Here is a 14,001-nt window from a genome sequence, read left to right on the forward strand (position 1 = left end):
ATATATATATATATATATATATATATATATATATATATAAACAATGAGGAAAACAAGTATTTGAACACCCTGCAACTTTGCAAGCCTCTAAAAAGTCCATCTCCACTCCACTTATTATTCTGAATTAGAAGCACCTGTTTGAGGTCGTTATCTGCATAAAGACACCTGTCCACCTCACACAATCAGTAAGACACCAACTGCTAACATGGCTAAGACCAAAGAGCTGTCCAAAGACACCAGAGACAAAATTGTAGACCTCCACAAGGCTGGAAAGACTTAGAACATTGAAGATGGGTCGTGGCTGGGTCTTCCAACATGACAATGGCTCCGTAAGAAGCATATCAAGGTTCTGGAGTGGCCTAGCCAGTCTCCAGACCTAAACCCTATAGAAAATCTTTGGAGGGAGCTCAAACTCTGTGTTTCTCAGCAACAGCCCAGAAACCTGGCTGATCTAGAGAAGATCTGTGTGGAGGAATGGGCCAAAATCTCTGCTGCAGTGTGTGCACACCTGATGGAAAACTATAGGAAACGTTTGACCTCTGTAACTGCAAACAAAGGCTACTGTACCAAATATTAACATTGATTTTCACAGGTGTTCAAATACTTATTTGCAGCAGTAACACACAAATAAATTATTTAAAAAATCATACATTGTGATTTATGGATTTGTTTTTATGTCTCTCACAGTGGACATGCACCTAAGATGAAAATTTCAGACCCCTCCATGATTTCTAAGTGGGAGCACTTGCAAAGTTGCAGGGTGATCAAATATTTATTTTCCTCACTGTATGTGTATAGATATATATATATATATATATAAATATATATAGCAACATGTTCATTTTGTCAAATGAACAACTTTGATTTCTGTTTTTTTGTTGTTGTTGTTGTTATATCATCGTAATCGTCAGAATGCTCTGAAATATCACAATATTATATTTGAGCCATATCGCCCACCCCTATGTCAAGCTTCACAGAAGCTGTTTTGTTTCTATCCGTCTTTAGACTTACTGTGAACCAAAGGCTTTTCTCCAGTCAACACTGCAGCGCTTTGAACCAAATGACATGGAAACTTGTATGAACAGCATCCAAAGTCAATTTTTACTGAAGTGTCTCTGAACTGTATGTGTGTGTTTAAATTACACTCTCCAATGCAAATGTGAAGCTGCAATAAACTACACACAGACAGATGTGTGCAGATGCACACTGACAACAAAGGCTGTTCCATTCTGTACCGACAGCTCTTAAGTGTTAGACCAGAGTTGATGACGTTTGTGCCAGTACGTTCAGTCTGGAGAAACAGAACTCACACACTTAGTGAATCACCTTCTAATTTCAGCCTAATGAACAGTTCTTCTTTTAAAACCGCCGTTTACATGTTTCTTGTGAAATACAAGAAGGACAGGAACAAGTCCCCAGGCCACGTCAGGCTCACCAGCTTCTTGAACAAATGTCCCACGGTGACCTTCTCGTCCCACTGCTGTATGTTGGGCAAGAGGGCGTCATAGAACTCCTTGTGGATCTCAAAGATGTCCTGGATCTTGTAGAAGATGGTCTCTACCTGCTGCATGGTCAGGACGGGCTGGGACGTGGTGGCCGTGGCTTTCAGGGGCTTCATGGGCTGGAGAGACAAGACACAGGAGGACTCAGGTAACAAACAAGCTGATCGGTGTAAAGGTCGGAGAAACGGAGGAAAAGAAACAGCGATGAATTTAGACATAAGTTCAATCAAAGCATGTTTGAACCAATTCTGATCCAGTGCCCAGGAAAAGAGTAATTTTAGGTGTTTGCTTTACAGCTGGGTGACTGTTCTCCAGCGTGGTGTTTCTGAGCAGGCGGGCTGCACACCAGCTCTGTTCATCTTGGAGATGTGTGGGGCGAAAACAAAAAGGCTTGGCGTCACTTCTGCAGGGCTCACGATGAGTCAGTCTCACCGGGGGCTGGATGGGGGCGCATCAGACAGTTGGCTCTCTTTTAAAAGCAGAGACAACAGTAGCTGCAGGCACACACTGACACCCCCTACATGGACTATATACGAAGGCGTAGCTGCTTAATGACATTTTAAAAAAGACGTGTGAATTTGTTATTTCATGCTGTAAATGACGCCGTCATTATAAAATATTATTTTAAAAACCTTCATACAAAGTATATTCAAATATAGTTTCTTTAAATAGTTGGGGTGGCCGAAGGTTTTTCTCCTGTGGCCAAGGCCACCAATGGTCACCCTCTGGCTCTGCCGTTGCACCTGGTTGTCGATAAAATTGCTCCCTCCACTTGCCAGGAGTTGTCTCTCTGTGCTGCCTGGCACAAGCAATAAAAAATATATAAAACGTACCTCTACTCTTCTACACAGTGCAACTCTTACACGTTTGAATATCTTGCACCAAAAACATTTGTACTTGCATTCATTCCCAGTTAGTTTTGAAAATTCCAGAAAAACACTCATTTAAAAAACTACCAACATTCACTATTCAGTTTCAGGTCTCTCTTGTAAATGAGTCCCTGAGGCTCAATGGGATTAACCTGTATAAATAAAGGTTGAATACAAACAGCTAACTAGAGTTTAACTAATGGTAACTTCAGATAATTACAAGAACATATTTGGATTTTTTAAATAACATTTGAAACTTAACAACAAAGTCATAAACAATTAGAAACAAGAATGGGTTGGGGGGGGGGGGGGCATTTTTTTACAGTGTTCTTTTTCAGCATAATCCTGAGTTTGTTCAACACGTTGAATAAAAGATCAAAGTTTATGAGCAACTGCCAATGGAGCAATTTTAATATTAAATGACTTCAAAAGATTTTTTTTACAAGAGCAAGAATAACAAAGAGTGATGAAGTCGCACACTGAGCTCTCCAAACTTTCCAAAATTGTTGCAAACTAATTCATCTTTCACCCACAAGTGATTGTTCTACATTTCTAAATTATAGATTAAATTTTCACACATTTCTTTGAGGCTGAATTTTTTGTTTGAAGAGTGGTGCTGTTCCCCAGAAAAGACCAGAATCTCCATGACAACCAGTGACTCAGCAGACTGAATCACTGGATTTCACATTGTTCAGCAGGATCTTCTTGTTATTATTCTTTCATCATGGCTGCCCCATTAATCCTTTGACGTCTGAGTTGTTTTGACATGATTTGAACTTTTAAGTTAATAAGAACTATATTAAAGCCTCTGCAGAGTTGAGGGAGAGGTTTTAACTTGGGAGTTTCAAAATAAAGTTAGTAGTTACTCTTCAGAATAAGACCTGGCTCTGGTATAGCCAGTGATGGGAATAACGGAGTTCAAATAAACGGCGTTACAAACGGCGTTATTTTTTTCATTAACGGGTACTCTAAGTCGTTACTATGTCTATCGTTACAACGCCGTTACCGTTACAACCACTAAATGGGGTACGTTATTTTGTCGTAAGCTGTTTGTTTACTTTTTTTTCCTTGGTGAGGGTAGGAGGGAGGGGTGAAACAATCATATAAAGGATGATGATGATTGGCTAAGGTAGAGTAACAGGTAAAGAGAGGTAAGCCAATCAGAGGTTTTGTTGTTCAGTTCACTCGCAAACCACACGCTGCAGCTCCAAATCTGAAAAGTTAGCAGAAGTCCTGCAGCAATGGCGAGTCCGGAGGGAAAGCTGGCATTTTCAAAGTGGAAATACAGACACTACTTTACTCTCCTTGAGGTAAAAGGCAAGAACGTGAGTGTGAAGTGTACATTATGTCCCGGAGCGAAGTGTTTGTCTACGTCCGTCGTAAGCAACTCTAATCTGATGAAGCATCTCACAACTGCACATGGTTCAACAAAACTCGTGGCTAAAAACACTGCTGTTGACAGTACTGATGATGATAGCAGACCAGGTGTGGCTAACGTGAGCTCTGCTAACGAAGAAGAACGCGGAGCTACGCCGTCCAAGCAGTTAAAGGTGGATTTTTTTGCTCCAGCTTCACAGAAACTTGTGACGCAGAATGAACTAAACCGATTGATAGGCAGGTATGTTGTTGAAAACATGCTCCCATTATCAACAGTTGACTCAGACTCATTCAGAACCCTTATTGGCAAAATACCGGGGAGAGCAGGCGTCGGTCCTCCATGCAGAAAGACATTTTCTAAATACATAGATGCTGAGTACGCTAAAATGAATGCCGAGCTGAAGACTGGATTTGAAGAATTAGAATATGTCTCTACTACTGCAGACATTTGGACTGCACATAATAAAAGTTATCTTGGCGTAACTGCCCACTGGATACATCCACAAAGCATGGAACGAAGAAAAGCAGCCCTGGCATGCAGACGATTTAAAGGTCGTCATACACATGACAGTATTGCAACTGAGCTTGACAACATTCACTCATTCTATGGCATAACCCACAAAATAACATCAACTGTCACGGATAATGGCTCTAATTTTGTCAAAGCCTTCAAGAAGTACCAGCCTGTGGAGGATGAGGAGTCTGATGATGATGAAGATGAGGTGACATTTGTGAACATTAATGATGTCTTGCAAAACAGTGTTGGTGATGATGATAATGATGATGTAATTACTTTGCCACCACATCAGAGATGTGCATCACACACTTTAAACCTTGTTTCATGTACTGATGTTGACAAGTGGATACTGTCAAGACCAGAAACAAAAGCAATATACAGGAGTGCTACAACCAAATGCACAGCTTTATGGAACAAGGCTAGCCGTTCAACTGTGGCTGCAGAGACTGTTGATGATGTAATCGCAAGGAAGCTGCTAGTCCCTTGCAGTACAAGATGGAACTCGTTTTATGATGCCCTTGCTCGCATCTGTGAGATCCCTATAGTTGCACTGAACACCATCTCTTCCGAGTTTGTTTTGAAAGCCATCACAGAACGGGAGCATCAGTTCCTCAAGGAATACTGTATGGTAATGAAGCCACTAACAGTAGCCTTAGACATACTTCAGGGAGAAGACAACTGTTTCCATGGCACACTCCTACCCACACTGGAGACATTGATGTTGAAGACCCTGGACCTGAAGAGTGGTCTGCAAATCCTCGTTGACCTTCCAGAGGCAATTGTTACAGTAAGAACTAATATATATTTTTAAACACATAATGAAAAGATACAATGTAAAATTAAATATATTTGTAAACTTACAATGTGTAATGCTGTGTGTGTGTGTGTGTATGGATAGTCAGTATAATATTTACTTTGTATATCATTGCAGGCTATCAAAACAAGATTTGCAGAGGTGCTGGAAAGTGAGAATGCCGTCTTGGCTGCTGTGACTCTGCCCAAGTTTAAACTACGTTGGCTGCGGATGCAGGACAGGAAGGACAAGGCCAAGGCAAGTCTGCTAGCAGAGTGCCGGAAAAGTGCTCAAAATGAAGACCAGCGAACAGGTACTACCATCACACCAGCATGCACTGAGTCAGCCATGGAGGATGAGTTCTTCTCCTTTGAGGATGAGGATGACACCTCTGCTACTGCTGAAAGCCAAGTTGCTGATTATTTCAAATCAGGAGCACAAGGGATGGACAGTCTTAATGGATTTCCACTTGTAAAGAAAATTTCACTCAAATACAATGCAGCCACTCCATCTAGTGCCCCTGTGGAAAGACTGTTTAGCTTAGGGAAGCTTGTCTTCACTCCAAAGAGGAACAGACTTTCTGACCAGAAGTTTGAAAGGCTTCTACTTCTAAGATACAATCACTGGTTTAAGGGGTAAGATGGTCAGCAGATGACTGGGTTGACTGAGTGGATAAATGAATCCATCTATGCATGGATAGTTTAGTAGCTAATGTTGGGTTTGTTCAGGTAATTCAGATTTTCAGTACTGTTTTAAAAGTACTTCGTATTGTTAAAATGGTTATTTTGTTTTTAAGAAAATACTTGAAGAACCAGTTGTGTGAGGGTTTGATTTTATTTTACACTACAGAGTTAAAACACTTATTTTAACTGTTTACTTTTATTTCTAAGAAAACACTTGAACAGTACAGTGTGTACATAAAGCTAAAAACACAATTGTTATGTTATTTTGTTAAACTGTATTTTTGTAATGAAGAAAAAACTTGAAGTATAGTATGTCAACCAGTCATGTTCTGTTGAGGTGCAGTAAGTATTAAAAGTTTTGTGTTAAGTACTTGTCTTTGCAATTCTACTTTAAATTCGTAGATATATCTCAACTTAAACCAAACAAACAAACAATAGTTACTTTAGTTACTTTCCCTGGTAACTAATTACTTTTATAGGGGAGTAATTCAGTTACTAACTCAGTTACTTTTTGGGAGAAGTAACTAGTAACTATAATTAATTACTTTTTAAAAGTAACATTCCCAACACTGGGTATAGCTGATACAAAAGTAAGTTCTACTTAATGTTTGGTGAAATTTCAGGCAATAGCTGTGTTGTAACTCTTCAAACGTCCTTCAGAAAAACACTCAACCTGGCGGGATTTAACTTACAATGAGAATGAACTTGTTCATCATAAACTGGAATCAGTTACATTTATTTATATTCTTTGTTTTATTGTAATATTTATTGCTGTTTATTAATTTTGTTAAACTGACACTCGGCAGATTTCTGTACGTCCCTGAACCTACTTCATGAAACCTGAGGATTTTAACTGTTCAACTATGACCTGCAGAGTTGCTTAACAGTTGAGGTTTCATCTGTATTCGACATGTGCATGACCAAATGTTGGTCAAAGTGCAGCGTGCGGCTGACGAGCCCAGGATGTGACGTGCTGCTCAACATGGAGAAGTGCTTCAGGAAACTGCAGCGGGTCTTCTTTCATTGTGATCAGCAGCTCATTTAGACAGTTTTCACACTTCTGCATGAGACTTAACGCGCGCGTTTGCTCGTGTTTTTGTATTTCTCACCAGCAGCAGGGCATCCAGTTGGTTGATGTAGATCTCCTCGCTGGCCAAGAAACCAGACAGCACCAGCTTCTTCATCTCCAGCCCTTTCTCCAACTCTCTCTGCAGGACGACACAATGCATATTTACCTACTGTAAACATAGAAAGTTCAGACAAAGTCTTTACTAACATATGTTTGCCCCAGGATTTAGCCAGCACCACGTCAGACTGCCATGACTCAAGCTCATTTCCTGAGTGATGCCACTGCAGTTACCACATCAGGTAAACATTAGAATCACACACATCCAACGTGCACAGGAGTGTTTCCTTTCTGGGAAGATTCACTCCTCCTGCTTCCAGGCAGCTGTTCTGATCCGACATTAATGTCAAAGACGTCATGACTGTGATCATGGTCTACAAACAAACAGGGAAAAATATGTCACCAGCACTGACCAGAAAAGCCCCACTCCACAAACACGAAGTGGCCCACGGGCTGCCACTTGATGATCACAGTTGTAGCAGGTTTTGTAGCTCTGCACACATTTTATTCAATGAATGAAGGAGCAGAAATTCTCTTTTGATCAAAGAGACATCAAAGTTAGACAGACCCAGACTATTTGTAATATAAAAATAGAGTCAACTAGATGTTTGTTTGTTTGTTTGTTGGTACATTTGGATACAAACACATTTAATTAGCTTTAAAAACTGACATAAAGAAAGCATTTAGTACTTTAACAATCTGGAGCAAACACCGTTAGGCCTGTCACAATAGACATGACACGGGCTGTCTCCTTTTTTCGGTTCTCAAAATAGCAGACGCTCAGTGTGGTTTGAGCTCTTTAGCATAGCATTTGTCACACAAAGCTTTTAATAAAAAAAAAAAAAATCAGCAAACAAGTTCTCAGCTTCTTTTTGCAGAGAAAAGCAACTTTTTAGAAGAAGGCACGGGTGTCATTAGTGAATTTTGGAGCGTCGACAAGACGGAGGTTTTTTCCCCGAGGTCGGCCTGTTAGCTTAGCTCGTAGCTTAGCTTCTCAGCTTAGCTGCTTTTAACGATCCAAAAACGTGATTTTGGAAGGTTAAAATGGATTTTAAAGAGAAAGGGAGGGGTCAGTGAAGAGCACCGGAGTTGAGCTTTTTGTCATCCAGTGTCTTCAGTAGAAAGAGAGACACGAAGAAATGATAAATGAAAAACGACCTCATTTTCATTTATCTGCTTTATCGTGCAATTACTAGATTTATTATTGCGACAGGCCTAGACATCGTATAGTTTGGCTGCCACAAATCTCTTTCATGAACAACTTCTTTTTCAAAGAAAACTCATTCAGGTACAGGAAGCCTGTGTTATTCTATAACCCCATCTTTTTGAGCTGTTCCTCAGTCTGAGTGCTGAGGATCATTGTCCTGTTTAAACATTTACCTCAGGTTAAACTCCTAGGCAGAAGGTCTTAATTCATCTTCAGGCCCTTTTTAAGATGATTAAGAACTGCAGCACATAACTGGAGACTCCACTTTGCTTTAAACCAGTTTGGAGTGATCAGCACCAAATTAAATAAATTCCTTTCAGATAAAATCTGTCTAGAAAAATAAATTAATTAATAAACATTTGGTGAACTTGAAACAGACTAGGTTTTACACCTACATGCTCTCATTAACATCTCTTAGCAACTTTATTTGCCCACCTCACTTGTTTTCAATTAGGAGTGCCAATAAATAAACACTGAGGAATATTTGGTACTTTTAATTTATTATTAGGAAAAGTTTCTTAAGACTTTTAGTAAAATAAATGAAAAATTTCCACATAAACAGCATTAGGAGTTTGGCTGAATGAGAGAGGAAACCCAGTACTCTGTCCAGATGGCCTGACTGAAAAATGTTGGATTGTATACCTGGATTATTGAGCATGGACTTTGTTGTTAGTACTCTTTGGAGTTCTGTAACTCAGAGTTCACAGCAGAAACATGATTTAAGACTTGAACATGTCATGGAAGATCAGACTTTATATGACTGAATTGATATTTTTAGTATCTGACACTTTTACACAATAACAGTTTAATGATAATGACTTCTGGAAATTTTACAGCAAAGTATTAAAAAGAGATCATGTCATAAACTCCATGTTTTGAGTGTTATTGACTCCTTTATTTTGCAATCTTTCTCCTGCCACAATATTTAAACTATACATAAAAAATTAGAAATAATTATCTTCTTTGACCCAGTGTGAATATTACTGATAGATACAGATGCAGGATTTACGTTTTTCACTCACATCTTCCTGGAGTGCAGAGTGCACACATCTAAATATTATTATTACTAAGTATTGACTTCACTGTCTCTGAGAGCAGAAAGAGGCCGTTTTAAATTTAAGAAAATTTATCAATATGACGCACACTTATTGACCAATGAATATTGTTTGCCTGTCTCATTAAGCGTGCTGTCCAGTGAGAGACCCAGGTGTTACCATGGTGACCCTAACGATGCAGTGGCAGCAGCTTTAACATTTCTTTTGATCTTGGTTCTCGTTGCCTTTCTTCTGAGGTTCATACATCCAATTATGGACATTTTGCCAGCTTAGATTATTACTAAAACTGGTTCCAAACTACTATTTTATTTTGAAAGAAAAAGTTAATGCATTTCAGGCAGTGGCTAAATTGGAAACCTTAAAAAAATGTCAGAAATTATTTAATTCATTTTATATTTCTGCAAATTATGTTTGAGCATATTAAATCCTTATTTGACCAAAGCAGCTCTATTAGAATAAAAGATTGAAGCCAACCTATGAAGAAGTGTTTCTCTCTATGCGCACAAAATGTCATTATGTTTTAAAACTTGCGAGATATTACTGAATGGAACTAGCAAAAAAACATTTTCAATTGTGTTCGTCTAGACATTTTTTATCTATTTATTTAATCAAGACAACTATTCCCCCATCAGAGAGCATCAGCTCCCAGACAAACATCCAGTCCTTCATCGCTGATGTCTGAGCAACAGTGAACTTCAAAAAGTGAGAAACTAGTGAGACGCCCTTACAAAAGGCCAAAGACCAGTTATGAGAAATGAAAATATGATTAATTATTAACAACCAGATCCTTACAATGAGATCAGCACAACAGCTTTGCCTGATAAGACGACAAAGAATCCAATCACAGCCTCTTGCACTCATATAATCTCTAAAGAGGTCAAATAACCCAAAATATTTATAAATTTATTAAACATAATCATTCCTAAATATGCTGTTCTACATGTCGTGGGTCAAATTTGGGAGTTTATATTGCATAATGAGCCATAAATCTGATTATGATCACATGGAAGCTGGTGTTTTCTAGCTGTTTTTCCACTGACAGCAGGTTTTTGAAGTGAACTGTTCAAATTGTGGAAAAGTTTCAGGATGGGAAAATGTTCCAGTCACCACCTTCTGTCGGGCTTCTTGAGCTTTCTTACCCTGGACAGTGGCCACGTCATGACGCACAACCTCATCGAAAGAAAAAAGCTCAAGATGAGAAGTTAAAAGATATATCTTCGAAATGCAATACATGTTCAATCCAACTTCTAAGCACAACATAGAATGACTTCACATAACTTTCATTTGTGCAATAGCTTTTTTTACTGTTTAATATATAATAGCTCACTATTCCAATGACAAAAATGTCACAGAAAGTTGTTAAAAATACCTGCAGGAGGAGGAATATTTTCCTGCTGCTGTACAAAGAGCTACTGTGACACGAGATGAGAGGTACAGGAGTGCTGAGAGCAGCTTTTCCACGGCTGCTCCTTGGGACAGACACCCCTCTATGTTTTCTTTCCTACTGCGCCCTCTGTTCTTGTTTAGTGTGATAACAGATCTGATACCAGAGGTGGCACATAGCAGAGTGAGGTAGCACACTTTCTGTCAGTTCATCAGCAGACACAGGCAGAAGTTCTCCAGACAGAAACGGAGAGGAGAGACATGTGCTTCCCAGCAGCAGCCTCATCAGGCCACACTGGCACACAAGCACACACACCGATGGCTGTAGCAAACACTGTCCCAGCACAGATGGTTCATAAGTACATGGAGCAGCGTAGTGACCACATCAAGACAAGAATCCAAATAAGACTTTTTGTTTTTTCTATGAATAAACCGTCTCTGGTCAGAGAGTAAAGAGTGTGTTGGTGTGTTTCCTGCAGCCAGCCATCCTGCCTCACCTTGAATTGACTATAAACCGGAGTGATGGGATCCAGCTCCCCATCTCCGTATTCAAGCACCTCCTCTTCCTCCTCCAGCACCTTGTCCAAGTAGCACAGCACCTCCTCCTCGTCCTCCTCCATGGTTCCTCCTTTTCGTTTCCTGCTTTTCACCTCCTATCCTATTTTTTTAATTATTTTTTTTTGCTTCCAACTCCCCTGTTCAGGGCCTGCCGGGACTCCCTTCAAAGCAAGTCTTCTGGACACCAACACACAGAGAAAGGAGAGAGGGCCCCGCCTACACAACCCCACCCCCTTCCTCTGCCGGGCTTCCTGGTGTTTGTGCACGCTCCACATGTGTGTGTACGTGTGTGTAACTGTTCGGTCAACGAGGTTCGTCCCTCCCCTCTCAACAAACACCATCCAGTCACTTCCTTAAAGGACCGGCTGTTTCTTTCAGAGCGACAATGTGAGAGTCTGCTTCATTCTCTTTATTTCTTCTTTATTTTCTCTTCCGCCCACTTCAGTCAAAAGCCACTTCCTAACTGCAAACGTGGGTCCAGCCTTTCTCACACTGCAGCCTCCATGTCTTTTCTCAGGCCATTGTCTCCGTATTGATCTGCTGAGAGCCGTGCATGTTGAGCTGGAGCTGCTAAAGTGTGCATGGTTCTAATTACAGGCCGCAAAGTTCAGCAGTTTCAAAAGCAAAGCAGAACGGAAAAGCTTTAAAAAGAAGACACGTGTGCAACGCAACCAGCAGGAAAATAAACCAACCTGGGGGGAAAATAAATAAATAATTCAACAGGACTATATGATGATTCAGCTTTGTGTTTGGATGTAGCTTTCAGAGCCTGCTGTGTGGTTTGTTAATGCAGACTAATTATGAAGAAAACCAAATTTACATCATGTCACATTACTTTACAAACCAAAGATCTGCACTGCAGTTGTGTGGAGAAATGTATATGCCTGTGGCTTATTCTGCATTTCCAAGTCAGCACAACAAACCATCAGTCAAAGGAGGAACGATCATTAAGGTAGCGGAGGAAACCGCACAGACATAAAGCCAACAGTTTAGTTTAGTTAAATAAAATATGCTGAAACAGAAATGTTGGATAAAAAATATAAAACGCACAAATAAACATATAAAATATCCTGATTCATGCTCAATGATCCAAGTAGAAAAATCCAACAAAGTTGAGTCAGGTCCTCTGGACGGTTTCTTTTTGTTGAAACGTTTCGTCTTTCATCCAAAAGATTTCACAAGTCTGAGAGAGCTGCAACAAACTCAGTCTTATAAGCAGCACCTTCTCATAGCGGATCAACTAATTGGATGGTGCTCAGGTGGTTTCTGGAGTCCCCCCTCCCCCCCACCGACTCGTCTGAGGCAGTCGTGGCCAAAGTGGTTCAAAACCTACAGAAACCACCTGAGCACCATCAAACTGGTTGACCCACTGTGTGAAGGTGCCATTTATAAGACTGAGTTTGTTGTGGCTCCTCAGACTGATGAAGTCTTTTGGATGAAAGATGAAAAGTTTCAACAAAAAATAAACCCCCCCAGATGACCTGACTTTGCTGGAAACATATAAAATATTTTAATAAAGCATCTGGAGAATAAAGTCTTGGTGCTTTTAGAAGAACCGTATGTCGCCTGCTGACACTAATGTAAAGTTTTAGATAAGGATGCACAATATTATCAGCATGGTATCGGTATCAGCCAATATGTGTTGTCATTGTGTTAGAGTGAGTAAATGTCATGAATACATTTGACATTAAACATAATCCAAGTTGAAGTGTTGCATCATTTTCAACCCTCTTTTTGACATCTGCATTTGATAGCAGGTCAAACAGACAAAGACCACGCAGAATAATGTACAGTAGTATTTTAATTCCACAGCAGAGAAAGCTGTGTAGTCTCTGTAAGTAGGTCTAGAAAAACAATATATTGGTATTGACTAAATAAGTTTTAACATATCGGAATGTCGGCATATCTGCCAAAAATCCAATATCGTGCATCTCTGTTTTAGACTAAGTTCACCTTGGAAAGAAAAACCAGAGTTGCAGCTGTTTTAATCATTTCTTTAGGCTCGGTCTCACGCAGTCTTGCAAGCTATGTTAGCTCTCAGAGAATGTTTTGGGGATGACTCTTTGCTACTACCAGATCGAACTTTAGCTCATTGTAGACTTGACAGATTTAATGCTGTTTATGTGGTGGATAATGATGATGAGATGTGGCAGCCATTGCTAACAAACACTTTTGACTAATAAGTCATGCTAAATCTAAAAAGGTTAAATCTGGTCCTCTGGACATTCAAAAAAAAACCAAAACAAAGCAAAACAACAAAAAATGTAGAAACGTTTCGTCTCTCGTCCGAGAGACTCCTTCAGTCTGAGGTGCTGTTTTCAGCTCAGTCTCTTAAATAGCACCTTCTCAGAGTGGATCAACCAGTTTTGCTGCTGACAACCAAAACCAGCTGATCACATGCTCAAGAAGGACCATCAGCCTAACAATGGATCATTAGCACACTGATGGCTGTTTACTACTCACAGAGGGCTGAGTGATACTAGCAATCACAGCATTGTAAGAGGGGGACAGTTGAACCCGGAGGCCTTTTTTTTTTTTTTTTGATGGACGATTTCTTTTCACAAAGATGGCCTCCTTTACTCCTCTCTCAAACCATCGTTCCTCTCTGTCCAGGATGTGAACATCTTCATCCCTGAAAGAGTGACCGCTGGCCTGGAGATGAGTGTAGACCGCAGAGTCCTGGCCTGATGATGTTGATCTTCTGTGCTGGGCCATCCTTTTGGCCAGTGGCTGTTTTGTTTCCCCGATGTAAGACTGATCACAGCCCTCCTGACACTGAACAGCATACACAACATTACTCTGTTTGTGCCGGGGGACTGGATCTTTGGGATGAACCAGTCTTTGCCGTAATGTATTTTGGGGTTTAAAAGCCACTGGGACGTTATGTTTAGAAAATAAACGTCTCAGTTTCTCTGATACTCCCTCAACATA

The 14,001-nt window shown here is 40.1% G+C and overlaps 1 protein-coding gene across 1 annotated transcript in view; it reads right to left on the reverse strand.

Annotated features, from left to right (window-relative positions):
- The window catches only part of abr (ABR activator of RhoGEF and GTPase), a 212,122-nt gene that overhangs the window by 96,788 nt on the left and 101,333 nt on the right, over window positions 1–14,001 (reverse strand). The window contains exons 3-4 of the mRNA XM_037688041.1: window positions 6,851–6,949; window positions 1,436–1,621 (exon numbers count right to left, since the gene is read on the reverse strand). Of these exons, the coding sequence (XP_037543969.1) occupies window positions 1,436–1,621; window positions 6,851–6,949 (285 nt within the window). The remainder of the gene's footprint in view (window positions 1–1,435; window positions 1,622–6,850; window positions 6,950–14,001) is intronic.

The sequence above is a fragment of the Nematolebias whitei genome, chromosome 14 (genome assembly GCF_014905685.2).
Source record: "Nematolebias whitei isolate Nwh7 chromosome 14, NemWhi1, whole genome shotgun sequence".
Lineage (NCBI taxonomy): Eukaryota > Metazoa > Chordata > Actinopteri > Cyprinodontiformes > Rivulidae > Nematolebias > Nematolebias whitei.